This window comes from Thalassophryne amazonica, chromosome 8 (assembly GCF_902500255.1).
Source record: "Thalassophryne amazonica chromosome 8, fThaAma1.1, whole genome shotgun sequence".
In the NCBI taxonomy this organism is placed as follows: domain Eukaryota; kingdom Metazoa; phylum Chordata; class Actinopteri; order Batrachoidiformes; family Batrachoididae; genus Thalassophryne; species Thalassophryne amazonica.
Window position 1 is genome coordinate 97,619,251 of NC_047110.1, and position 26,323 is coordinate 97,645,573.

A 26,323-nucleotide genomic window follows, 5' to 3' on the forward strand; every position below is an offset into this window, starting at 1 on the left:
ACTGAGTAGTTAGTGGATGTTTTATTGCAGTAAATACAAGGTGTAAAATGACGGCACACGTAGTGCACTTCTATTTTCAGAATGTTGATTTGAGGAACATGTACATCCGATTCATGTTGCACCCTTTTTAATGTAAGGAATTCTTTAATTAGTTTGGTCTGTTTCACAAGCAACAGTGTCCTCTAGTGGTCACCAGGACCCTGCCGTTAACAACAAGGCTTCACAAGCAAATTGATAGTCCTGTGTCTTTATTTTATGTTATCGTGCATGTTAGAACATGTCAGCATGTCCCAAATGAGGAGTTTCACTGGTCACCTGTATCTACCAGAACCCAGAATTTCAGATCTGAGTATGCAGTAGTTTTACAGAGGTACAATGGAAGTTTTGTGGACACTCTCACAGACCAGCTACCGTATTTTCCAGACTATAAGTCGCACCAGATTATATGTTGCCCTGCAGTATAGATCACACTTTTTTTGCATTATCATCTCTTTAATTTGGACCTTTGTGTATTGTTGTATAGAGTGTGTACTTATTATTGACATTTATTCTTTTATTATTGGAGTTTATTTTGTTTCATGCTTTGATTCCTGGGAAAGTTCTATATAAATAGTTATTACAATTATTTTTGTTACCAACAAATGTGTAATTTTGCAGTAGCAGAGTCGAAATCACAGGACGTCAAAAAAACAACAACAACAAAAAAAACAGACTTATACCCATCATAGGGAATACAACTCAACTTGTATTTCCTGCTCCGGTAACAGAGTTGGAAATGTACAGCAAAAATGTTGATGAGTGGTTAGGTGGGTTAGTCCATCCTAGTCAGCTTGTGTAGACAATAACTAAAAAACTAATAAATGCAATCACTATTTATATCTCTATCATGCACGCGTCCAACCTAAAAGGGCATATAATGACCACAAACTGATTAAAATCAGGTCATCTTTGATGGACCAGATCAGTCAAAAAAGCAATGAATGGGAAAATAAAAGTGCAAATAACCATTGGGTAGAACATGTGATCTGCGACAGACTGGCGTCCTGTCCAGAGTGTACCCCACCTCGCGCTCTGTGCCTGCTATGATAGGCTCCAGCCCCCCGCGACCCTTAATTGGACTAAGAGGTTGAAGATGAGTGAGTTAGTAGAGCATGTGATGATACCAAATCTGTCAGTGTTGCTTAAAATTGCTTGTAAATTCAAAAAACTGTAATGGAGTCCACCTGAAAAGCTTAAAAGGAACACATTGTGCTGTGGTGCCACCTGCTGAGCACTGCCACCTCCTGGACAGTTCAGAAATGTGCATGAATATGAAATTTCATATTTAATAGCAGGAGGTGGTAATGGTAGAAAATATTTTTTCAAATATGCTTACATCCACTTCAGAGATTGTGCGTTGTGTAATTTGGGAGATATTTCATATAGGAAGTGGGTGTCTACCATGACAGAAAAACCCTCCCCACCCCATGCAAAAAGAAAACTGCAATATATACTGTAATTTTAACATCTTTCGAAATATTAGAATGTAATTGTTTTGACTTCATGATTAGTTTTGATGAACCCTGCATTGAACACATCATTCAAGTTTATGATATATAATGCTCCTGACTTGGTAGTACTTGTTTTAGAGAAGTCACAAAAGCTTCATAAGTACTGATATTATTACAGTGATCATGTAATTACACATGCAATTTCAAGTCACAGCATGGCAAGTTGTAGTAAATCAAGTGTCATGGCCAAGCCAAAAACAAGATCTCAGGCTAAAGAATTTGATAAAACCTTTAACAATGGTTTATGTTTTTAAAGTTTTTGAAGAGCATGGCCTCCTCCTAAGTTCTACAGTGTTACTGAAATAAAACCTTTGACAATGGTTTATGTTTTTAAAGTTTTTGAAGAGCATGGCCTCCTCCTAAGTTCTGTTATTCACACAGTGTTACTGAAATAAAACCTTTGTGAAAGAATTGTGTTTATAAAGTTTTTGAAGAGCATGGACAAACTTTACACATAGCGGAATAGCCAGATAATTGAAAATAGACCATACTTTGTTACGTTCAAGGGGTGGGGGGTTATTTTCAAGATATAGGATTAATTTTGATGCCAAATGCTGGTATTAATATTGTGAATCATTTCCCAAGTGGATGTATTGAAATTCTGACTTGTGATTTTACCACCTCCTGCTATATTTAAAAGCAACAATCAGCACAGCATCTATAGTTAACATAGTATATATGTAATATTAAAAAAACAAAATCTGTGTATCAACTTGATTGTGAGGATTGTGTTTTGTATTTGTTTTTATCAGCCTAATGAATAAACCCACTTGTCACATTTTGTTTCTTTTCACAGGGTGAACTTGTACGAGCTCCTTAAAAAAAACAACTTTCAAGGCTTCAGCCTAGCTCTGATCCGTCGCTTCGCCCATGCTCTTCTCAGGTGTCTGCAGATGTTGCACAGGGAGAAGATAATCCACTGTGACCTTAAGCCGGTATTGCTTGACACCATTTATCATGTCTACCTGCTTGATCTGTCCATAGTTCTCCCGTTTGTATTTATGAAAGGCTAAACTCCCAGAGTCCACACGTATGCTTACACATCACTAAAGAAGCCTACATAGCCTATTATAGAGTGAAATCAGCTCTACCATGTTGTCAAATCACATTTTTCAACCCCAATAAGAGTCATTCACAGCATGATAGAGTTGATTTTACCCTGTGATAGAACTGATTTAGCACTGTGATAGAGTATATTTAACTCTATTTGGACTGGGACCAAAGGTTATCCTGGCAGAGTATATTTTACTCTGCAAAATTTACTGTGTAGCCCAGCAGTCTCTGGGCGAGAGGCAGAGCTCACACTGGACAGGCTGCCAGTTTACTATAGGTCAACTTCAGCACATATGGAACTTTAATTATCATTTCTGTGGCCTTTCTCATTAGTTCAACCATACAAAAACAGTGATCTTTTAAATTACCTTAGAGCAACCAAAACCTCACTCACTGTGATATTTTTTACCCCCCACACGGCTCCGACCCCACGTTGGGAACCAGTGTGCTAAGTCAAACAACAAAAAACAAATAGCAAATCACAGGAATGAGTAAACTATGAAAAACTGAAGAGAGACTTTGCAAATCACTAATTTTTAAGCTTCTATGTATAAATACATCTGCCATTAAACCTGAAGATCGCTGTTTTGTTTTTGTTTCTTAACAAACAAAGAAAAACAAACAAAACAAAACAAACAAGTTTTACATGATGTAAATAATGTCATTTAGATTATTTTGAAATCACTCTTGTTTAAGACCCTTGTATAATTAGGCCTTTAATCCTACCACAACATAGATTAATGATCATGATGAATACGTCAACATACACAATTAGATTATTTTAAATTAAAGATCTACATATACTTTAGAGTAATGATATTGATTTTGATTCTTTCCTGTTTATGTACTGTACACATAAGCTGATTATTGGTGTTCATTTGTGAAATTGTGTGTACTAAAGGCAATTTTTTAAATCATTTATTGTCTAACAAAAAAAATACAAATACTGTGCTTGCCTTTTGCTTTAGAAAACTATAACATATAGAACAGTTTTATTTATTTATTTTTTTTGTTATTATTGGTAGTAGTAGTAGTAGTAGTAGTGCTGCACTGACTCTCAGAAAGATCGACTTGTTTTTACTTTTAACATGTGAAAAGTTCCCCAGAACATGTTTGGGGCTGTTGCTCCACCTTGTGTAGAATTCTGATACTGTCCCATTAATGTGCAGTGTGATTTTTGGTTGCACCCCTGAACAGGAAAACATCCTTTTGTCTCAAAAAGGACCCGGAAACATCAAGGTGGTGGACTTTGGGTCCAGCTGTTATGAGCAGCAGAGGGGTGAGTGAGTCACTCAAATCAGTGTACCAACATTTACAACCCCTGGCAAAAATTATGGAATCACCGGCCTCGGAGGATGTTCGTTCAGTTGTTTAATTTTGTAGAAAAAAAAGCAGATCACAGACATGACACAAAACTAAAGTCATTTCAAATGGCAACTTTCTGGCTTTAAGAAACACTATAAGAAATCAAGAAAAAAGATTGTGGCAGTCAGTAACGGTTACTTTTTAGACCAAGCAGAGGAAAAAAATATGGAATCACTCAATTCTGAGGAAAAAATTATGGAATCACCCTGTAAATTTTCATCCCCGAACTAACACCTGCATCATATCAGATCTGCTCGTTAGTCTGCATCTAAAAAGGAGGTGAACACACCTTGGAGAGCTGTTGCACCAAGTGGACTGACATGAATCATGGCTCCAACACGAGAGATGTCAATTGAAACAAAGGAGAGGATTATCAAACTCTTAAAAGAGAGTAAATCATCACGCAATGTTGCAAAAGATGTTGGTTGTTCACAGTCAGCTGTGTCTAAACTCTGGACCAAATACAAACAATATGGGAAGGTTGTTAAAGACCAAGGAAGACATCAAAGCATCAAGACAGAAAACCTAAAGCAATATGTCTCAAAAATCGAAAAATGCACAACAAAACAAATGAGGAACGAATGGGAGGAAACTGGAGTCAACGTCTGTCACCGAACTGTAAGAAACCGCCTAAAGGAAATTGGATTTACATACAGAAAAGCTAAACAAAAGCCATCATTAACACCTAAACAGAAAAAAACAAGGTTACAATGGGCTAAGGAAAAGCAATCGTGGACTGTGGATGACTGGATGAAAGTCATATTCAGTGATAAATCTCGAATCTGCATTGGGCAAGGTGATGATGCTGGAACTTTTGTTTGGTGCCGTTCCAATGAGATTTATAAAGATGACTGCCTGAAGAGAACATGTAAATTTCCACAGTCATTGATGATATGGGGCTGCATGTCAGGTAAAGGCACTGGGGAGATGGCTGTCATTACATCATCAATAAATGCACAAGTTTACGTTGATATTTTGGACAATTGAAAGGATGTTTGGGGATGATTAAATCATTTTTTCAAGATGATAATGCATCTTGCCATAGAGCAAAAACTGTGAAAACATTCCTTGCAAAAAGACACATAGGGTCAATGTCAATGAGCAGATGTGATTTGATGCAGGTGTTAGTTTGGGGGATGAAAATTTACAGGGTGATTCCATAATTTATTCCTCAGAATTGAGTGATTCCATTTTTTTTCCTCTGCTTGGTCTAAAAAAGTAACCGTTACTGACTGCCACAATCTTTTTTTTTTCTTGATTTCTTATAATGTTTCTTAAAGCCAGAAAGTTGCCATTTGAAATGACTTTAGTTTTGTGTCATGTCTGTGATCTGCTTTTTTTCTACAAAATTAAACAACTGAATGAACATCATCCGAGGCCGGTGATTCCATAATTTTTGCCAGGGGTTGTATTAGTCTGCTTTAACACACATCGGTACCCACATCTGGACAAGTTTGTTCTAATGAATATGACTCGTTGTGTGTCCTCTGTGCCCACCCCCTTTAGTTTATACCTACATCCAGAGCCGCTTCTACCGCTCTCCAGAGGTCATCCTGGGTCACCCCTATAGTATGGCCATTGACATGTGGAGTCTGGGCTGCATTCTGGCTGAACTATACACGGGCTATCCCCTCTTTCCTGGGGAGAGTGAAGTGGAGCAGATAGCGTGCATGATGGAGGTACGATGTAGGCAAGAACTAGAACCTTTGTCAGAGTTATCAAGGAGATGAAGTTTTTCCTTGGATGGGGGGGTCCTAGCAACAATTTCACCAGTCATAACCCATAACCCTCCCCACATTTCCAATACAGCTGCCAGACTGATCTAACCCAAGGTTGGCTAAGAGAAACAAATGGGGGAGAGTGGCCTTCTCTTATCTTATTCCTTGAGGAGAGCTGCATTTTGTCTTTTCACATGAAAACCCTCAGCATTAAGTGGTCACACTTATGTAAAGTTAGAACAATATATATTCAGCATACAATGATATCAATTAAAAGAAAACTCCACATTCTCCCATCATGATAATAATGAAAAATAATAACGCGTAAGAACTTTTCCAACAGAAGCAAAAGATTTCAAAGACTCTGGAAAGAAAACTAGTCAGAGCTGTGTGGCTAGTGAATGACTTTAGCCAAGTCTGGAACTGTAGTCTCAAAGAAGACACTCACTAGAGCCCTGGACAGGAGTGGACTGAGAGGTTGAAGATCAAGAAAAACTCCACTTCTGCCGAAGAGATGCCTTCAAGCCAGACTGAAGTATGCTAAGGACAACCTGTAGAAAGATTGTGCATACTGGAAGTGTGTCCTTTGGTCAGATGACATGAAACTAGAGCTCTTTGGCCACAGAGATGCTGTTTATGTGTGAAAAAAGAAGGGAGAGGTGTCCAACCCAAAGAACACCGGTGCCACAGTGAAACACAGCAGTGGGAGTTTTATGATGTGGAAATGCTTCAGTGTGTCTGGAACTGGGAATCTCTTCAAGGTGGAAGGAAACATGAAGAAAGAAGGATATGTGAAGATTTTAAAAGAAAACCTTAAGCAGTTAGAGTCGTGCTCAAAAGTTTACATACCCTGGCAAAGTTTAGTTTTTTTGGCCATTTTTCAGAGAATATGAATGATAACACAAAAACTTTTTTTTACTCATGGTAAGTGGTTGGGTGAAGCCATTTATTGTTAAACAACTGTGTTTACTCTTTTGAAATCATAATGACAACAGAAACTACCCAAATGACCCTAATCAAAAGTTTACATACCCCTGTTCTTAATATCGTGTGTTGCCCCCTTGAACATCAATGACAGCTTGAAGTCTTTTGTGGTAGTTTTGGACGAGGCTCTCTGATGGTAAAGCTGCCACTGAATATGTCTTGGACTTGATTTACATTAATTACAAAGAAATACAAACAGTATGGCACTTTATTGTAAATCTGCATGGAGTAGACAGTTCTCAGAAACTGAGTGACTGTGCAAGAAGGAGAAGAGTGAGGAAAGCCACCAAGACACCCAGACAACGCAGTAGAAGTTATGGGCTAATGTGGCTGTGATTGGAGAAATTGTGCACAGTGCAAGCTTTGCATTTTGCATCACTACTCTTAGCTTCATAGTGGAGTAGAGCAGAGAAGGATTTTCTTTCACCAAAACAGATCAAATCTCGACTTGCATCTCAGATGTACCTTCTGGCAATTTGTAGCTGAACTTTCAGGTCTTCTTTTTAAGAAAATCCTCCTCTATACCACTTCATCATGAAGATGGATAACTGGTGATACAAAATGCAAAGCTTGCACTGTGCACAATTTCTCCAATCACAGCCACATAAGCCTATAACTTCTTCTGGGTTATCTGGGTGTCTTGGTGGCTTTCTTCACTCTTCTCATTCTTGCACAGTCACTCAGTTTTTGAGAACTGTCTACTCCATGCAGATTTACCATAGAGTGCCATATTGTTTGTATTTGTTTGTAATTGATGTAAATAATGTCCGAAACATATTCAGTGGCAGCTTTACCATCAGAGAGCCTCGTCCACAAAAGACTCCAAGCTGTCATTGATGTTAAAGGAGAGCATCCCGTGTAAAACTTGTGCTAAATCAACATGTGCGTCCATTCCAGATTACCTCAGCAGGAACCAAAAGAAATTACTTTTTGCACTCTGATGAGCGCACTTTAGGTTTTTTGATTATTAATAAGTGATGTTTCATGAGGTTAATTACATTAAAACTGTCTCTGTATTTAACTTGTAGGTTCTTGGAATGCCTCCAAATGACTTTGTTCAGTCAGCATCAAGGAGGCGATTGTTTTTTGGTGAGAGTTTTTCTTTATACCTTTATACCCACATACACACACGTGTGTGTGTATATATATATATATATATATATATATATGTGTGTGTGTGTGTGTATATGTGTGTGTGTACTCAACAAAAATATAAATGCAACACTTTTGGTTTTGCTCCCATTTTGTATGAGTTGAACTCAAAGATCTAAAACTTTTTCCACATACACAATATCACCATTTCCCTCAAATATTGTTCACAAACCAGTCTAAATCTGTGATAGTGAGCACTTCTCCTTTGCTGAGATAATCCATCCCACCTCACAGGTGTGCCATATCAAGATGCTGATTAGACACCATGATTAGTGCACAGGTGTGCCTTAGACTGCCCACAATAAAAGGCCACTCTGAAAGGTGCAGTTTTATCACACAGCACAATGCCACAGATGTCGCAAGATTTGAGGGAGCATGCAATTGGCATGCTGACAGCAGGAATGTCAACCAGAGCTGTTGCTCATGTATTGAATGTTCATGTCTCTACCATAAGCCGTCTCCAAAGGCGTTTCAGAGAATTTGGCAGTACATCCAACCAGCCTCACAACCGCAGACCACGTGTAACCACACCAGCCCAGGACCTCCACATCCAGCATGTTCACCTCCAAGATCGTCTGAGACCAGCCACTCGGACAGCTGCTGAAACAATCGGTTTGCATAACCAAAGAATTTCTGCACAAACTGTTAGAAACCGTCTCAGGGAAGCTCATCTGCATGCTCGTCGTCCTCATCGGGGTCTCGACCTGACTCCAGTTCGTCGTCGTAACCGACTTGAGTGGGTAAATGCTCACATTCGCTGGCGTTTGGCACGCTGGAGAGGTGTTCTCTTGACAGATGATGCCAAGGAGATATGTTGCACTGCATGAGGCAAATGGTGGTGACACCAGATACTGACTGGTATCCCCCCCAATAAAACAAAACTGGACCTTTCAGAGTGGCCTTTTATTGTGGGCAGTCTAAGGCACACCTGTGCACTAATCATGGTGTCTAATCAGCATCTTGATATGGCACACCTGTGAGGTGGGATGGATTATCTCAGCAAAGGAGAAGTGCTCACTATCACAGATTTAGACTGGTTTGTGAACAATATTTGAGGGAAATGGTGATATTGTGTATGTGGAAAAAGTTTTAGATCTTTGAGTTCATCGCATACAAAATGGGAGCAAAACCAAAAGTGTTGCGTTTATATTTTTGTTGAGTATATATATATGCAGAAATGTAAAACAGTGAAAGCTATCAGAAACTGAATTGAATCAGAGGCTTGTGCTTTGGAGAAGTTGTGCGATCGGCTGAACAATATGCCAAATGTGACAAACCAGAATAATGCTTCTGATTTTTCGTGCAGACTCAAAAGGAAACCCCAGGAACATCACTAACAGCAAGGGGAAGACGCGGAGACCAAATTCCAAGGAGCTATCAGCTGCGTTGAAAACTAACGATGCATTGTTCATTGAGTTCATCAAACGCTGTCTCACGTATGTTTATATTATGTTTGAAGTTTTAAGAATGTGATTTTTATCTTCAGTGTGCTTATATTTTGCTTACCTTCAAATTGGACAAAAAAAAAATTGCTTTTTTATTTACTAAAGCCAACAAAGTTATAAAGTTGGGACAGTATGACTCCTTTGACTCACAAACTGTCAACCCGTTATGGCACCAGTCCTTGTAATATATATAATAACATAATGTAGAGGACTCAGACTTTTAGACCCAGGCTCAAAGCATCAGCTGCTTAAGATGTTTTATGAGCATTTCGAAATAGTCCTTAAAATGATCCTGTCCCAACTGTTTTGCAGCATCTTTAAAGTATCAATTATCAAATGATCATACAGTTTGCAAAAAAATTAAGGAACACTTTTCAATCATACTATAGCATCAAGTCAATTCAACTTCTGGGATATTGATCACAGATGAGAGCAGGTTCAACCTGAGCACATGTGACAGACGTGAAAGGTTCTGGAGACACCATGGAGAACATTGTGCTGCCTGCAGCATCATTCAGCATGTTCGATTTGGTGGTGGGTCATTGATGGTCTGGGGAGGCACATCCCTGGAAGGACACAGACCTCTACAGGCTAGACAACGGCACCCTGTACAGGTCTGTGTCTATTAGGCATCGGGATGAAATCCTTGGACACATCATCAGACCTTACACTGGTGCAGTGGGTCCTGGGTTTCTCCTGGTGCACGACAATGCCCAGGATCATGTGGCAAGACTATCCAGGCAGCTCCTGAAGGATGAAGGAAGTGATGCCACTGACTGGCCCCACTCACCTGACCTAAATCCAATAGAACACCTCTGGGACATTATGTTTCAGTCCATCTGATGTTGCCAGGTTGTGCCTCAGACTGTCCAGGAGCTACGTGATGCCCTGGTCCAGTTCTGGGAGGAGATCCCCCAGGACACCATCTGTCGTCTCATTAGGACCTTGCCCAGATGTTATCAGGCATGCTTACAAGTATGTTGGGACAAACTACTGAGTAACATTTTGAGTTGCTGCAATGAAATTTTGGCAAAATGAACAATGCATCCACATCATGACTTCAGCCCTCTGTAGGTTGACAGTTTTCATTTACATCAAACAATGTGGCATCTTTTCGTTCCTAACACTTTACCCAGTCCCTATCTGAAACGATATCCAGCATGATTTTTTTTTCCATTGAGATTTGATGTATTTTCTAAGTGTTCCTTTAATTTTGATTTTATTTTATTTTTTGTTTTTTTGAGCAGTATATTTACCAAATTGGCCCTGTGATAGACGGACGTCCTGTCCAGGGTGTAACCTGCCTCACTCCCCATGACTGCTGGGATAGGCTCCAACCCTTCCGTGACCCTTAATTTGAGTAACTGGGTACAGAAAATGGATGGATGGATATTTACAAAATATATTAAGCTTGATAGGATAAAACCATTTAATATTTTGAATTTGGACCATTTTTGCTGAAGTGCATTGAAAAATTTACCAATCAGATATCTCTGTTGATTTGCATTAGAAACCCCTCACCATTCAGAACTGAAGATGGTACTTCATTGGCACTTACAGTATAATTAAGACATCTTTATGATATATAAATGCACATGTGCAAAATTAATATTATTCGTTGCTTCTCAGTTGGGAACCAATTCAACGATTGACTCCTGATGAGGGTTTGCAGCACAAATGGATCCTGGAGGGTAATTTCAACAAAGTCCGGACCAGGAACAAGCCAACAGTGAAGGAGGCTCCAGACAGTTCAAGCGGCACCGAGAACTTGAGTGATTACAGTTACCACAAATCACAAAACAGCAGACCCGGTGAGACTGATCCATCGTAGGCCACTCAATCAAGACTGATGTATTTGATAATACTCCTGTGTTCTGTAGTTCAAAATAAAAGCCAGAATTGCATTCATACAACTGTGCATTTTCCTTAATATAACCGTTCATTTTTTGTTGTTTCCCTGGTTCAGCAGAGAAAGTCAACTCTGAAAACAAGATGAAGAGGGATGGTTCTGCAACAGGGACAAAGATGGCCTCTCCTGAGCGTCTACGTCCCATCGGTGCGTCAGCAGAGGAGGAAGTGTGTGAGAATGAAGTTAAGCTCCCCGCGGATATGAAGCAGCAGGAAGGAGGCGGAGAGCGGCCTGTTCACATCATAATCAGGTCTCAGCAGGAGAACCAGGAACAACCTCAGGGTTTTCCCCCTCTCTGTTGATGGGATTCAAGCTGCTTTCAAGAAAATGGGAAGTCTGGAAGTTTTGATTGTCCCATTTTTCTCTGCTAATGTTGCTTTTGTGCGACTCTTCTCAGAAAATACATCAATGTACTGACACAATGCAATATCATATATGGAGAGAACATTTCCCCTGAATATCGTGATGCATGCATGCCATGGACACACAAAAAAAAAAACCCATCTGCTCCAAATGTTTCTGTTGTGTGCACACTGTAGTAAAAGAAAAGGTGGAGAAAATGTGAAAATTTAAGTCAACCAGCAGCACAGCCTTTTCGATTTACTCTTTAAGGACATAGTTGGATCGACTTGAGTGAACAGGTTCATTTTAAGTACAGTGAACTGAGTTGTTGGTGGCAGTTTTAAGTTGGTCAAACCTAACATATCTGCTTGAATAAACTTATAGGTTGCCTTAAGTTGTATAACACAAATGTCTTGAATTTTTAAATTTTCTTTTTTTTTTTTTTAACAGTGCATAATGTCAAGTAATGTGTCAGGAGTCAGAGGCAGAAAAAAAGCCAGTTTCAAGCGGAGGATTTCAAATTAAGGGTTTTATTTTTTTTTAACTAAGAAATGGTAAAGTACCTGCTTCCCACACATCATGAAGACATGAACAGGTAATAGTTCAGACAACTTCAATGCATCAATTAGCAAAAGGGAAAATCTTTTATTTATTGTTTTAGATGTAAAAATCAATGTCAACAGGAAATTTACTTAATGGTTTAGACAATAACTCAAGTGTTTTTGTGGAATTTCTTGGTTGTATGGAAGTTGTCAAACTTGTAGAGTTTTTTAATATATAAAGTGATGATGCATTTGCAGACTTAAAAAATATAAATTTTTTCCTCTTACAATGTGTCACAGTTGCCACATAAAAATACATTAACGTCTCAGATTAAATGATCTAAAAGGTGGATGAGTGTTAAGTGTTCTGCTGTCACGGTCTTACATTCACTGAACACAATCTTTGCTGTGCATTGAAACAGATTGAATTTAGTTCTGGTGGTTAAAAACAAAAGTAGCTGACTTTTAAAATGGCACACATACAAAATTTGTACAATCTGTTTAGATATTGTAACCTCATTTTACCATAAGATATGAACTGTCTGCAATAAAGGCTGAGCCAATTTTTTTTTATTATTGTTGAAAATTATGTATTTGCCCTGTATGTTTTATTGTAAGCACTAGTGAATGTTTCATAAATTGATTTGTTTTAAACATTAGTAAATCATGAACTTTAAATGGAATTTGCTGTATATATTTGTTAGAATTTCTGTTGTATGTGAAATACAAGATAGATTTTCAGAAAATATTTGAAGTATTTGTTGATATTTAGACAAGGTTTTACTTGTGTTGTTACAGTATGAGCACATTTTGTATAATTGTTATATTTTTATATTAGAGATGAAAAGACAATCCTGTTAATAGTTTGTGCCTTGCAGTATTAGAAATCTTGCACTTTAATACTGTATCTGAGTGTGTATGTATGTATGTATGTATGTATGTATATTTGCTTGGATTCTTACCTGTAAAACATAATAATCGTGCGATTATTATTATTGTCTGAGATCCCTTATATTTGACTAAATTATCTAATGTTACAAATTATGCTGATAATTTTTTTTACATTGCTTTTTCACTTATTATACAATGAACACAAAATGCAAACATCACCATGGATCAGAGATTTTTCACAAAATTAACAATTTATTGTGTTATAAAATAATGTTTTGTTTCTGTAGTACATCACAATTCAGCTCATTTTATTGCTGGTAAATCCTCCAGTTTATCTGGAAGGTCAACGCCGTAGTTTTTAACATATCTCTCCATTCTCCAGTTTATTTGGAAAAAACAACATATTACAATATAACGAGAATGCTGAACAAGAACTGTATCCTTTTTAACTAGTACCATAGCTTTTAACATATCTCTCCATTCTCCAGTTTATTTGGAAAAAACAACATATTACAATATAACAAGAGAATGTTGAACAAGAACCGTATCCTTTTTAGCTAGTACCTTAGCTTTTAACATATCTCTCCATTCTCCAGTTTATTTGGAAAAACTACATATTAAAATATAACAGAATGCTGAACAAGTTTTCTCTTCAATAGCTTAATAAACTTCCACCTCATCTTCACCCTCAACAGAGTCAAGCCCAACCTCCTCGTAATCTTTCTCCAGAGCAGCCATGTCCTCTCTAGCCTCAGAAAACTCCCCTTCCTCCATCCCTTCACCAACATACCAGTGAACAAAGGCACGCTTGGCATACATCAGGTCAAACTTGTGATCCAGACGGGCCCAAGCCTCTGCAATAGCAGTGGTGTTGCTCAGCATGCACACGGCCCTCTGGACCTTGGCCAGGTCTCCACCAGGAACAATAGCGGGTGGTTGGTAGTTTATACCAACCTTGAAACCAGTGGGGCACCAGTCCACAAACTGGATGGTGCGCCTGCTCTTAATGGCGGAAATGGCAGCATTTACATCTTTTGGGACCACATCGCCACGGTACAAGAGGCAACAGGCCATGTACTTGCCATGGCGAGGGTCACATTTCACCATCTGATTGAATGGCTCAAAGCAAGCATTGGTGATTTCAGCCACTGAGAGCTGCTCATGGTAAGCCTTCTCAGCAGAGATGACAGGGGCGTAGGTGGCCAGAGGGAAATGGATACGGGGATACGGCACCAAGTTGGTCTGGAACTCTGCCAGATCAACATTGAGGGCACCATCGAATCGAAGGGAGGCAGTGATGGAAGAGACAATCTGACTGAGCAACCTGTTCAGGTTAGTGTAGGTAGGACGCTCGATATCAAGGTTCCTACGACAGATATCATAGATAGCCTCATTATCTACCATGAAGGCACAGTCTGAGTGCTCTAAGGTGGTGTGGGTGGTCAGGACAGCATTGTAGGGCTCCACCACAGCAGTGGAAACCTGAGGGGCTGGATAGATAGCGAACTCTAGCTTGGACTTCTTGCCATAGTCTACAGACAGACGCTCCATCAGCAGGGAGGTAAAACCAGAGCCAGTACCACCTCCGAAGCTGTGGAAAACCAGGAAGCCCTGAAGACCGGTGCACTGGTCAGCCTGAGGACAGAAAGTTAATGTTCAACTGTACACAGCGTATTAATTTGTCAAGTAGGAATTATATCAATTATGTCAAGTACAATGAATAGGAATTGGTCACACACCAGTTTGCGGGTCCTGTCCAGCACCAGGTCAATGATCTCTTTGCCAATGGTGTAGTGTCCACGGGCATAGTTGTTGGCAGCATCCTCCTTGCCAGTGATCAGCTGCTCTGGGTGGAAGAGCTGGCGGTAAGACCCAGTGCGCACCTCATCTGAGAAGATGTAACTGTTGTTCAGATACTGCATTTCAAATCTCATTTATCTCAAACCAACAGTGAAAACTGATGACACTTACCAATGACAGTGGGCTCCAAGTCCACAAAGACGGCCCTAGGGACATGCTTTCCAGCTCCAGTCTCACTGAAGAAGGTATTGTAGGAATCATCACCTCCTCCAATGGTCTTGTCACTGGGCATCTGCCCATCAGCCTGGATCCCATGTTCCAGGCAGTAAAGCTCCCAGCAGGTATTGCCAATCTGGACACCAGCCTGTCCAATGTGGATGGAGATGCACTCACGCTGAAAAGAGAAAACTGAGTTATAGACAACTGTACTGTATGTTACACTAATGTTAAATATTCCACTGAAAGAGTTTGTTTTAAATCAAGCTGAATGGCAGTCTGAAGTGTACATCTGTAACTATTAATATTCTAACGTTCTTTGGTTAACTTGACTCAAAGAGAATATAGTTAGCACAGCAGCCAATGGTGGCACTGTCGAAGTGCTTCCACCATCTTGGACTGTTGATATTATCATACTCTGCTCACACATTTGACATGTCAAGCTAACGCAAAAATGCAAATGCAAAGTAATGCGTAATACTCCAATGTCAGCTTTCTGAAGAACTTTCACAGTGCTGTCAACACATCAGATAATTTTATGGTTGTGTAGTTTGCAACTGTGTGGTTCAACTTAGGCGTTGGGTGTTCACATGTAATGAACTTGTACCCATGTCTTAATGTATATATTTTACTTATTCAAAGTATAAGGGGAAAAATGTTAACATTCGTAGTAACTCAAACTAGGTACTGCAATGGCTTAGTGGTTAGCACTGATGCATCACACCAAGAAGGTTTTGGGATCGCTTCCTGTCCTTTCTGTGTGGAGTTTGCATGTTCTGTGTGTGTGTCTGCGTGGGTTCCCTCCAGGTCCTCTGGTTTTCTCCCACCAGCGCCGCCGGTCGGCATAAGCAGACTACGCAGCCTGCGTGGGGCACCAACCATGTTGCACTAGTTTGCAGGGCCTCCAATTGACTGAAAAATGTGTTGAAATTATTACATTTCAAAATCAATATGAATTATTTATGAATAGGCCCATCGTTTTTGTCTTTACACATTGTGTAGGCCCCTACCCCATTACTTAATTGGGGCAAATTAAGTTTTTTTTTTCCTAATATAAAGCCCCCATCCACTCCCGCCCCGATTCCCTGAAATGGTACAGCCCTGTTTGCGTCTTTCTCTGTTCGCTGTGTTGCCTAACCAGGGTTGCCAAATGTGATGATTTCCAATCCAATAAATGCATGGAGGCACTAAATCCTGCGCAATTTGAACTGATTTTTAAAATGTGTATGGTAATTGTATACAAAAAACCCGTCCAGTGCCATATTTTTACCCTAAACAAACCAACTGGATGGGAAAACACCCAATCTGGCAACCCTGCGCCTAACTGAAGTAGCACTGCTAGCCCACATTCGATTCGGGCACGAGATGACAAGTTGCCACTATGCCACAATTAAACAATGAAGCGACAGCAGGAGTCTGGAGCTGAAAAACGGAGGAAAAAGAAACAAAGATGATGCCTGTGCATCCCTTGCTGGTAAGTACGTGTTAAAGGTTTAAATTGTTTTACTTAATGTTCAGTGGTGCTGCTTAAGCTAGGTTGCGTTGGCTTTGCTGATTTGATGTAGCTTTAAACGCTAAACTTAAACGCTTTAATAAATAGTAACGGTTTGAGTGAGTGTGTGTGTGTGTGGGGGGGGCCTCCCTGACCAGTTATGCTTAGGGCCTCCAAAACCTTAGCAGCGGCCCTGTCTCCCACATCCAAAGACATGCTGGTTAGGTGAAATGGAAACTTTAAATTGACACGTGTAGGTGCCAACCCCTGTGACCCTTAACTAGTGTTAAGTGGGTGTAGAAAATGGATGGATGGATCTGCAGCAACTGCTGTGTCACATAATTAGATTAACCTCAGTGCCAGATATGTAAGTTTGCTATCTGCACTATGTGACAAAACAGGAACTTTATTTTGTACTGTTTCCCTTTGTTCTGTGTGCAGAAAGGACAGAGCTGGTTTCAATTTATGGAGAAAAATAACTTGCTTGTTCATTTGCTTTAAACCCTGTCCATACAAAGTATTGGTGAATGAGTCAAGGGTCGCAATATCATTTAGAGGTAAGATCACAATGAATTTACAGTAAATCCATATGGGTTGCTGCAGCCTTTACAGAGCACCCTCTGGTGGCCATTTTTGGCCGATGAAAACATCACCGACCTCAATACAAGTACATGTAATTTGGTCACTTTTCAAAGGGGTCAGACTCATGAATAAAGTTAATTTAATGTACAATGGTTCATTTCAGGTCAGCTTGGTGTATAAATGTGGTTTGGCTCAGAATTGCATCCAGTACAGGTGGAAGATGAGATCACATGAGCTCATCCTGTGTTCCAATAGAATTGATAGTTCCAACAATCACATTAAAAGCAAACCTCCCCTTCTGTACTTTTTTTTCCTTTTGGTTTTGTCTGTGCAGCTCCACATATAGGCGATAAGCTGTGACTAGGCACAGGCCAGTATGAGATTTGGACGGTATAACCGTGGACAAAAATACTGCGGTTTCACAGTATTATGTATAGCTCTAACATCATCATGGCTATTGCATATGAAGCGCAGGTGATTCAGGCGCACTAATGACGCGATGTCTACAAGCACTATACCACTGATAACTTTAGAGAAAATACCAAAAAATGATCATCTCTTTTAGATATGTAGCATCTGCCCCCTGGGAAACATGACTTAGTGCTTAGGGAGAAATGTGGCTGGAATAAGGTCCGGAACTCCGGATGCTCAATATTGGCCCAGCTTCACCAAGAAAATGGTTGGAATAGATGTATTTGTCGACCCCGAGCACGACCTCAAGTCCACCACTTTGTACAGTCACTTGCCCAGTTCTGGATCACTGCTGTAGTATTTGCGCCGCCGTTTTTCGTTATCAGCGCAAATAAGCTAATACTTGGTACCAATGGAAAGACTGATGTTTTGTCTACAAACAACCACAAGCTCGACCGGATCCAGCCATCCTTGTCAGCAGAGAAATCAAAACATCCCGCTCTCGGTGGCGATATCTATTAAGTAGCAAAGGTGAGTTAGCCATTCATTGGTTCTACAGTGGAAAAATACTTACTTACTTGGGTAGAAAATGTCAGTGTGTTGTCTTGCTGTTTAATTGCTGCACGCATTTATCTCCAATGCGGAAATTTGCCGGTTGTGGGTCACTGAAGCAGCAGCCTTGTGTCAGTACTTGTGAGCCATGTGTACTTTGGGGGTCATCACATCACGAATGGGCATGAATGTGGGGGCTTTTTCTACCTTTTCCTATACATACACATTTATAGGATTTACCGACTAATTCAAAGAGAAATGGCACCCTCCACTCTATCATCTCCGTACAGAATGGCCTAATTTTTACATTTTTTCCAAAGTTTCTTTTTGACATGCAACTTCACCAAAATTAATATTATTGGTAAGCGATTAAAACACAAAAGAAAAAAACTTTTAATTGAATTGTCTTTCATTTTTAAACAATATATAGAACATACATTTAAAATAAATAATACAACTGCATTCATTGTCACACGCTGCTCCATGTACAATCGGGAAGTGATTTTTTTTTTTTAACTCCTCAAAAGTCTTTAATGGAGCAGGAAGCAGCAATTTTTTTTTTTTTAAGTCCAACAAATTCATTGTTAACACCCCTAAGACTTTTCTAACATCCAAATCATTCCGAGATAAGATTAAAACATGTTCCACAACTTAGTGCAACACTGTCACAAATCACAATAAGATAATAAACAAGAACTGCTATTTTGCAATTGATAAACAACATTTTAACAACTTTTTCATCACAAATGTGAAATGTCAGATTTTAAAATGTACTGATGATAGAAAAAAATAATTTTATTCCACTTCGAGGACACAGAAAAAAGGTATAGTGCCTTTAAAGGAGACCTGCATTGAAAAAAATGCAGTCAGATTTTTTGAACAAAAAATGACTTACATTTACACATGAGATCCTTCTGAATGTAGTAAAGTAAATATGCAAGCCCAGAGCTGTCATTCAACGGAGAAATCTTCATTTGAAAATGACAAATTTACAGCTAACATTTAGCCCTCCACAAATTGTCCCTCTCATCATGGATGCTGCCGAGACGTCACGGCCAAGACCCTCTCCCAGCATACATTGCGCCAATTGTAATTTGTGGATTTACATCAGTTTGCATCTGCACCTTTTTCTTGTCTTATACGGAAGGATCTACTTTTTTTAAAACTTCATATTGTCTTGCGGCACGTTTGGTGAGTACACATTTCTTTTATTTGTGCTTGAAAATTATTTTGGGGGACTTTTTCATACGTCCGTTTGATTGAGTGGTGTCGCAATGAAAATCTAGTGTCGCTTCCGGTACCATCGCGGGATATGGAGGTGAGACCCGCAAAGAATCCCAGTCATTAAAAATATATAAACCTCTCTCAGCGTCCATGGAGCTCTGGGGCTCCGATTGCCGAGACGTGCGGTGCAGTGGATTTTGCAGCAAGAAGTCTGTCCTTGCAGCAACAGGTGTACCGGCCGCTTCACATTAAAACAGCGAGCGTAATCTCAGGACTTGTGCCAAGTGTGCTACAGCTCCATTCAGTAGACAGAAAGGTGATGCCAGCTGCAAAGCAGACACGGGCGGTGTGAGTGGCCCACGTCGGCGGTTTAATGAGCCCGACAGACTTAATAAGCGCAGCGGAGGCAGAGAGCGGGAGAGGAAGAACGGTGCCGCTGTCGATGTCGTTGCTGATCTGAGCACACAGATCTGTATCTCACATTCATTGCAACTTACTTTTGGATGTTGAAACCAGGACGTGTATAAGTAACATTACTAACAGATAAAATCAATTTCAATGCGAATCAGACTGAAGGCAGGAGCGCGTCATCTTGTCCCTGACGTCATGGAAATGATATGGCTGTATAAACTGTTTTCACAGAGGGCTAAATTTTAGCTGCAAATTTGTCATTTTTAAACGAAGATTTCTCCGCTGAATTACAAATTTGGACTTACAGATTTACTTTACTGCATTCACAAGGGTCTTATAAATACATATCAGCTATTTCTTTCTGAAATCTGACCACATTTATTTCAATGCAGGTCTACTTTAAAGTAAAAGTTGTCCAGAGTCTGAATATTGAGTGTACTTGTAGTAACTATGTATTTGTGAAATGAGTAATTTAATCTGTCATATGCCCCCTCAACTGAGGGTAAAGCTGCAACTCATCCATTCATCATAACAACAAACTAAAACCAGTTCTTTAACTTAAGCTGCCTGAACCTGCTACTTCGTAACTCAAATTAAAAATAAACTAAATGCAGGCAGGGGCTTAAAATACATTTTCAACATTTTTTTAGAGACTCATTTAGCTAACTATTTTCTCTCAAAGCCAAGTTATGATGCCAGGAATGTGAGTATGTTCACTTTCCCAGGATCAAGCTTTGAGCGGTGAGGTGAGAGGATGTGTCAACTGGAATTGAACACCTTCTCTGAGGGCACACAGGTGGCTGGGATGGAGAGATATTTTCTTGCTACATTGCCGAGGAGAGGCAGGTCTTCCATATGTGTCTTCCACCATACCAGCGGGTCAACCATCAGAGGGCGTATGATAAAATACTGCTTAATCCCCATTTTCACTCTCTCTGGAGACACATCAGTGGCGTTGCCATTGACACTTTGATGCTTTGCTGATGAGATTTTTTTTTTTTTTCCAGCAAGGACAAATAGAGATTTGTCTTTCAACCCTGTGGCGGGCAGAGTTGGTGAAAGAGCTGGTCTCTGTTCTTGATTGGCAGCGGCTTCAAGTGCATTTTGAGGTGGCAGAGCCAGGGAGGTTGTGGGACCTGCCAGTTTCACAGCCTCCTCTTCAGCAGACCAAATTACATCATCCTTGTTTTGACTAAAGTTCTTGAAACGGGGATCAGTGAAGCAGGAAATGTCAGTACCTTCTTGACTCTCACAAGAGTAACGTTGCTGCAGATCATCTTCATTACCATTTTCTTTGTTTTGTTAGGGCTCATCATCATTCACATCAGTAGGCTGGTGATGTGTTCCATAATTGGCTTTAAAGATGAGAGAGAGGTCTTGTTTCAGAGCCAAGTACATCTGTGAAGTCAGGCCCAAGAGTTGGCAGACCTTCTCCAAAGTTTTCACATCACTGTCTTTTGGCATTAAATGCCATAAGGTCCTGTCTGCTGCAAGAACTGCACAGCATGCTTGTTTGCTGTTCTAGAAATGTCTCAATCATTTTGAAAGTGGACCACCATCTTGTCACAACATCACAGATAAGTGACTTTTTTCAGGCAATTTCAGGACTGCTTGCTGCTTCTTCAGTTCTCCTTTTTTTTCCAGCTGCGAGAGAAACCTTGTACAAGATGCCTGCACGCTCGTACAGCTGAGTCAACTTTTTGAATTGTTATACTTGACTATAGCTAATTTAGGTTGTGGCCAAAACACCGAAGCCACACATAAGGTTGGTCATGAAATGCTCTTTTCATATTAGCTGCATTCTGTTGTGATGGTCGACAATCTGTCAACTGTGATGTTCCTGCAACATGTTTTCAAAAAAACTCCACGATGTGTTCAGCTGTGTGATCTCTGGAAAAACAAAGTTTCTAGACAGAAGGACTTTAGTGTCCCACTCAGGAGAGAGGAAATGTACAGTGAAGCTTATGTATGGTTCTCCGCTACCACCATTGCTTGTCCACAAATCAGTTGTTGCAGAAACCACACCCTTTAGCCACTTGTTTCTGCACGTAAGCCTTGACCTCTGAGTACATCTTGGGGATTCCTTCTTTGAGAAGGTTTTCCTTGATGGCACTTTATATTGTGGCACAGCTGTCTTCATCAATTTTAGAAATCCAGGTTTCTCTACAGCTTGAAAGGGCATCATATCTTTAGCAATGAAGTAAGCCACAGCAGTGTCCAGGGTTTTAGCAAGCTTTGATGTTGGTACATAGGCCATTTGTTTCTCAAATGATTTGTCAATTATGAGCTGACCTTCAGCTTTTGAGATGGATGCCCTGCTGCTGCCAGGAAAACTGCCATCCTAAAGAAAAAAAAAGACCATAAATGTGAATTTTAACTAAATTTGCAAGACAAATATAATACATGCTTAACGTAGTTGTAGCATTAAAATAAAGAAGCAATACTATGTGGACAAAACTGGATTTTTTCTATTGAACTGTCTTCAAATTGAATTGTGCACATACAATTAGGCACAATCTCAATTCTCTTTTGTAACCCTTCCCCTTCCTCTTGGCTCTGCCCTACGCCTACCCCTTTAAAACAAGGAGTAAGGTGAAGGGCTATGCCTCTAGCCCTATGAATTGAGACACCCCTCCACCTTGGGGGGGGAGAACTACCGTCTCATGAATTTGACGCCATCATGTTGAGTCGCTTAAAGTGCCGTCTTCACTGGTTTGTAAACACGGCAACCCCAGTGTAACTTGTCGCAGTAGCCTGATTGCTCTTTTATTTTCAACACGCCTTTGTGTCAATGCAAAGAAATAGGAGTCGCGATCTTTTCAACGCATCGTAATCATGTCGGAGAATTTTGTGCATTAATAATTAATTAGTAATTAATAATAAAATAGTATTGATTGATTAGTAATTAATGTTAATACAAATAATCATTAATAGTAATATTGTTAATTGCTTAATATTAATGGTTGATATTTATTAATTAGTAATTAAAATAACACTGAAATATATCAGTCTGTGCGGAATGAATGTATACATTATACAAGTTTCACTTTTGAATGGAATTACTGAAATAAATCAACTTTTCATGATATTCGAATTATATGACCAGCACCTGGATGTATGTTATGGGCTGCATCTATTTCTGTAAACCTATAATTCTTTTTCAAAATTCTATCTCCATTTTTGCATCCAACACTCTTTCTTTTAGAAATTTCCTTGACAAATAATAGCAGTCTATTAGGACATCAGGTTATGTGTTACACATGTATATGTGTAACACAATCCAATTCACCACCAGGTGAGTTGGATCCGCTGGGAGGGGAGGAAGCCGGTCAGACCTGGCAGACCCAAATGTATCGTGAGGGTCTGCTGGGAATGACTGGCGGAACCCTGTGTCAGCAAGGTCTTCAACTCCCATCTCCGGGAGAGCTTCTCCCAGATCCCAGGGGAGGTTGGAAACATGGAGTCCGAGTGGACCATGTTCTCCACCTCCAATGTTGATGCGGCCGCTCGTAGCTGTGGTCACAGGGTCTCTGGTGCCTGTCGCAGTGGCAATCCCCGAACCCCGTGGTGGACGCCGGAAGTAAGGGATGCCGTCAAGCTGAAGAAGGAGTCCTACTTGTCTTTGTTGGTAAGTGAGACCCCGAAGGCAGCTGACAGGTACCAGCGGCAGGCCAAGCGTGCCTGCGCCCGTGCAGTCAGAGGCACAACTCGGGTCTGGGAGGAGTTTGGGGAGCCATGGAGGAGGAACTATTGTTCGGCCTTGAAGAAATTCTGGCAAACTGTCCGAACACCTCAGGAGGCGAAAGCAGCTCTCCACCGGCACTGTCTACGGGTGCAGGTGGGGAGCTGTTGACCCTGACTGGGGATGTTGTCAGGTGTGGAAGGAATACTTCGAGGATCTCCTCAATACCCATCGTCACGTCTTCCAAAGAGGAAGCAGAGACTGGGGACTCAGGAGGCGGACTCATCCATCACCCAGCCGAAGTCACCAAGGTGGTCAGAAGCTCCTCTGTGGCAAGACTCCTGGGGGTGGATGAAATCCGTCCTGAGTATCGTAAGTCTCTAGATGTTGTGGGACTGTCTTGGTTGACCTGCCTCTGCAAAATCGCATGGTGGTCAGGGACAGTGCCTCTACGATGGCAGACCGGGGTGTGGTCCCCTCGTTTAAGAAGGGGGACCGGAGGGTGTGTTTCCAACTACAGGGGGGATCACACTCTCAGCCTCCCCGGTAAGGTCTATTCCAGAGTACTGGAGAGGAGAATTCAACCAATAGTCGAACCTCAGATTCAGGAGGAGCAGTGTGGTTTTCATCCTGGTCGCAGCACACTAGACCACCTCTATACACTCCATCGGGTGCTCGAGGGTTCATGGGAGTTCGCCCAACCAGTCCACATGTGCTTTGTGGATCTGGAGAAGGCATTCGAACGTGTCCCTCGGGGCACCCTATGGGGGGCGCTCCGGGAGTACAGGGTTCAGGGTCCTTTGCTAAAGCTATCCAGTCCCTGTACGACCGCAGCAGGAGCTTGGTTCGCATCGCCGGTAGTAAGTCAAACCTGTTTCCAGTGCACTATGGCCTCCGCCAGGGCTGCCTTTTGTCACCAGTTCTGTTCATTATCTTTATGGACAGAATTTCTAGGTACAGCCAGGGTGTAGAGGGGGTCCGGTTTGGGAACCACAGAATCTCATCTCTGCTGTTTGCAGACGATGTGGTTCTGCTGACTTCGTCAAATCAGGACCTTCAGCATGCACTGGGGCAGTTTGCAGTCGAGTGTGAAGCGTCCGGGATGAAAATCAGCACCTCCAAATCCGAGGCCATGGTTCTCGACCGGAAAAAGGTGCCTTGCCCTCTTCAGGTCGGTGGAGTGTCCTTGCCTCAAGTGGAGGAGTTTAAGTATCTCGGGGTCTTGTTCACGAGTGAGGACAATATACGCAACATGCATCCAGCAGCATACACATTGCTGTCATAGGCAATTGCCTGTAAAGTTTTTTGGCAAGTTATAACTTTCTAACAGTGTACTTTGTAATGAAAGCCACTTACATGTGTGCGGCTCTTTCGGCACCATATTTGTTTCTTTGGAGACAGCAGTAAGCTCCTCCTACTCCTCCAAACGGAGTGTGCATCCAGATTCCCTCTGCAGGGGTTTGTAGTCCTCTGCCTACCCCTCCGCCTCGCTCCAAAAAGAGAATTGAGATACCCCTCTGTCTCTCGTGCCCATGCAAAATGGAGGGGAAGGGGTAAGGGGAAGGGTCGAGGGGTAGAACTGAGATTCAGCATTAGTGTCAAGTACTGCAAGATATTTATTACACACTAAATGTGTAATAAGTAGACTTTTTATTAATTATTTTTAATAAAAGCCAACTTAATGTTATTTACCTGAAGTTTTTTTTTTATAAATTGGTTAAGGGTTAAAGCCTGAGCTAAAACAAAAACTAAATATTGACAGCCTGTGACCTCGTATAATTGCTCTGACAATGTCACCGGAGAAATACACTGCCTTAATACTTTGAGTGACTGAAGACGAGAGCTGTTAAGTCTTTTGTGCACTCTGTATGGGTTGTGTAAACTTTACATGCATCTGTAGCTGCCTGCCTCTGTCAGAATCACACACAGAGCAAAGTAGGAGAGTAGCTGTCAAACAGAACATAGTGTAAAATATTAGTTCAGTTTAAGAAACTTTAGCTTTACCTTGAATTTAGCATATAAAGATGGGTGATGTTCTCGTAGATGCACAACCAAATTTGATGTGTTGCCTCCTCTGGTTGCTACTGTCCGCCAGCATGTTTTGCATGTTGGACGACCTCCTTCCTCCAATTCATTGGAGTCTGCCTTTGTACGGTAGCCAAAGTAATCCCAAACAGTCGACTTGGTCCTTTTCGACGGAGGGAAAAGTTCAGTGCAGGCTTCACCTCCTTCAGCCATGATGCAGAGCTAGCTAACGTTAGCTGCCTGTTTGTAAAAACGAGACAGAGGTGCGCGTCGGGGGAAGGGCGGCAGTGGCTGCCTCCACTCTGCCTTTCAAGAATTCTCACAGCCCACTCATACCGTAGGGACGATATAACTGAAAATTTTAGTGGTTTTGATACCGTGGCTTTTTCATACCACCGTATACCATGAAACCAGTTCACTGGTCCATGTCCTGGTGTGACTGAAGTTATTATGAATGCTGCAAACAATCTGATTTTGTTCATTTTGAAGTCAAACACAGTTTAACACGTGCAAATGAGCAATTTTGCAGACAAACGGAATGAAATAAAGTGTAAAGTTGGACTCACCGACGTCAAAATGACTAAGCTGCGGAAGAAATAAAATCAGCGAGAAGAAACAGAGGTGACTGTCCACGAACCCATGGTTCGGTTCTAGCTGTTATGGTGGCTTTCAGGTTGTTAATATGTAGAAATATACATACATACATACACACACACACGAGGTCTGTCAGAAAAGTATCCAACCTTTTTATTTTTCTCAAAAACCTGATGGATTTGAATCACGTGTGCTTGCATGAGCCAACCTTGAACCTTCGTGCGCATGCGTAATTTTTTTCACGCCTGTCGGTTGCGTCATTTGCTTGTAAGCAGCCTTTGTGTGAGGATGGGTGGAGGTCTCTCGTCATTTTTCTTTGCAAGGAAATGGCGGAATGACTGGAGCAGCGCGACTGCATCAAATTTTGCCACAAACTGGGCATA

The 26,323-nt window shown here is 40.9% G+C and overlaps 2 protein-coding genes across 3 annotated transcripts in view; one reads left to right on the plus strand and one right to left on the minus strand.

Moving 5' to 3' along the window:
* Positions 1-11,714, plus strand: part of dyrk4 (dual-specificity tyrosine-(Y)-phosphorylation regulated kinase 4) — a 45,559-nt gene extending 33,845 nt beyond the window's left edge. The window contains 7 exon segments of the mRNA XM_034177058.1: positions 2,347-2,485; positions 3,801-3,882; positions 5,475-5,647; positions 7,699-7,759; positions 9,129-9,258; positions 10,897-11,078; positions 11,234-11,714. Coding sequence (XP_034032949.1) covers positions 2,347-2,485; positions 3,801-3,882; positions 5,475-5,647; positions 7,699-7,759; positions 9,129-9,258; positions 10,897-11,078; positions 11,234-11,478 — 1,012 coding nt within the window. The 3' untranslated portion in view covers positions 11,479-11,714.
* LOC117516148 (tubulin alpha-1C chain-like) overlaps positions 1-26,323 on the minus strand; it is a 43,010-nt gene that overhangs the window by 7,513 nt on the left and 9,174 nt on the right. Inside the window, exons 2-5 of one of the 2 annotated variants that reach the window (XM_034177051.1) lie at positions 14,923-15,145; positions 14,691-14,839; positions 13,603-14,586; positions 4,851-4,857 (exon numbers count right to left, since the gene is read on the minus strand). In XM_034177051.1, the coding sequence (XP_034032942.1) occupies positions 13,612-14,586; positions 14,691-14,839; positions 14,923-15,145 (1,347 nt within the window). In that variant the 3' untranslated portion in view covers positions 4,851-4,857; positions 13,603-13,611. Of the gene's footprint in view, positions 1-4,850; positions 4,858-13,584; positions 14,587-14,690; positions 14,840-14,922; positions 15,146-26,323 lie in introns of those variants that run through there. The other variant, XM_034177050.1, reaches the window with a different exon arrangement.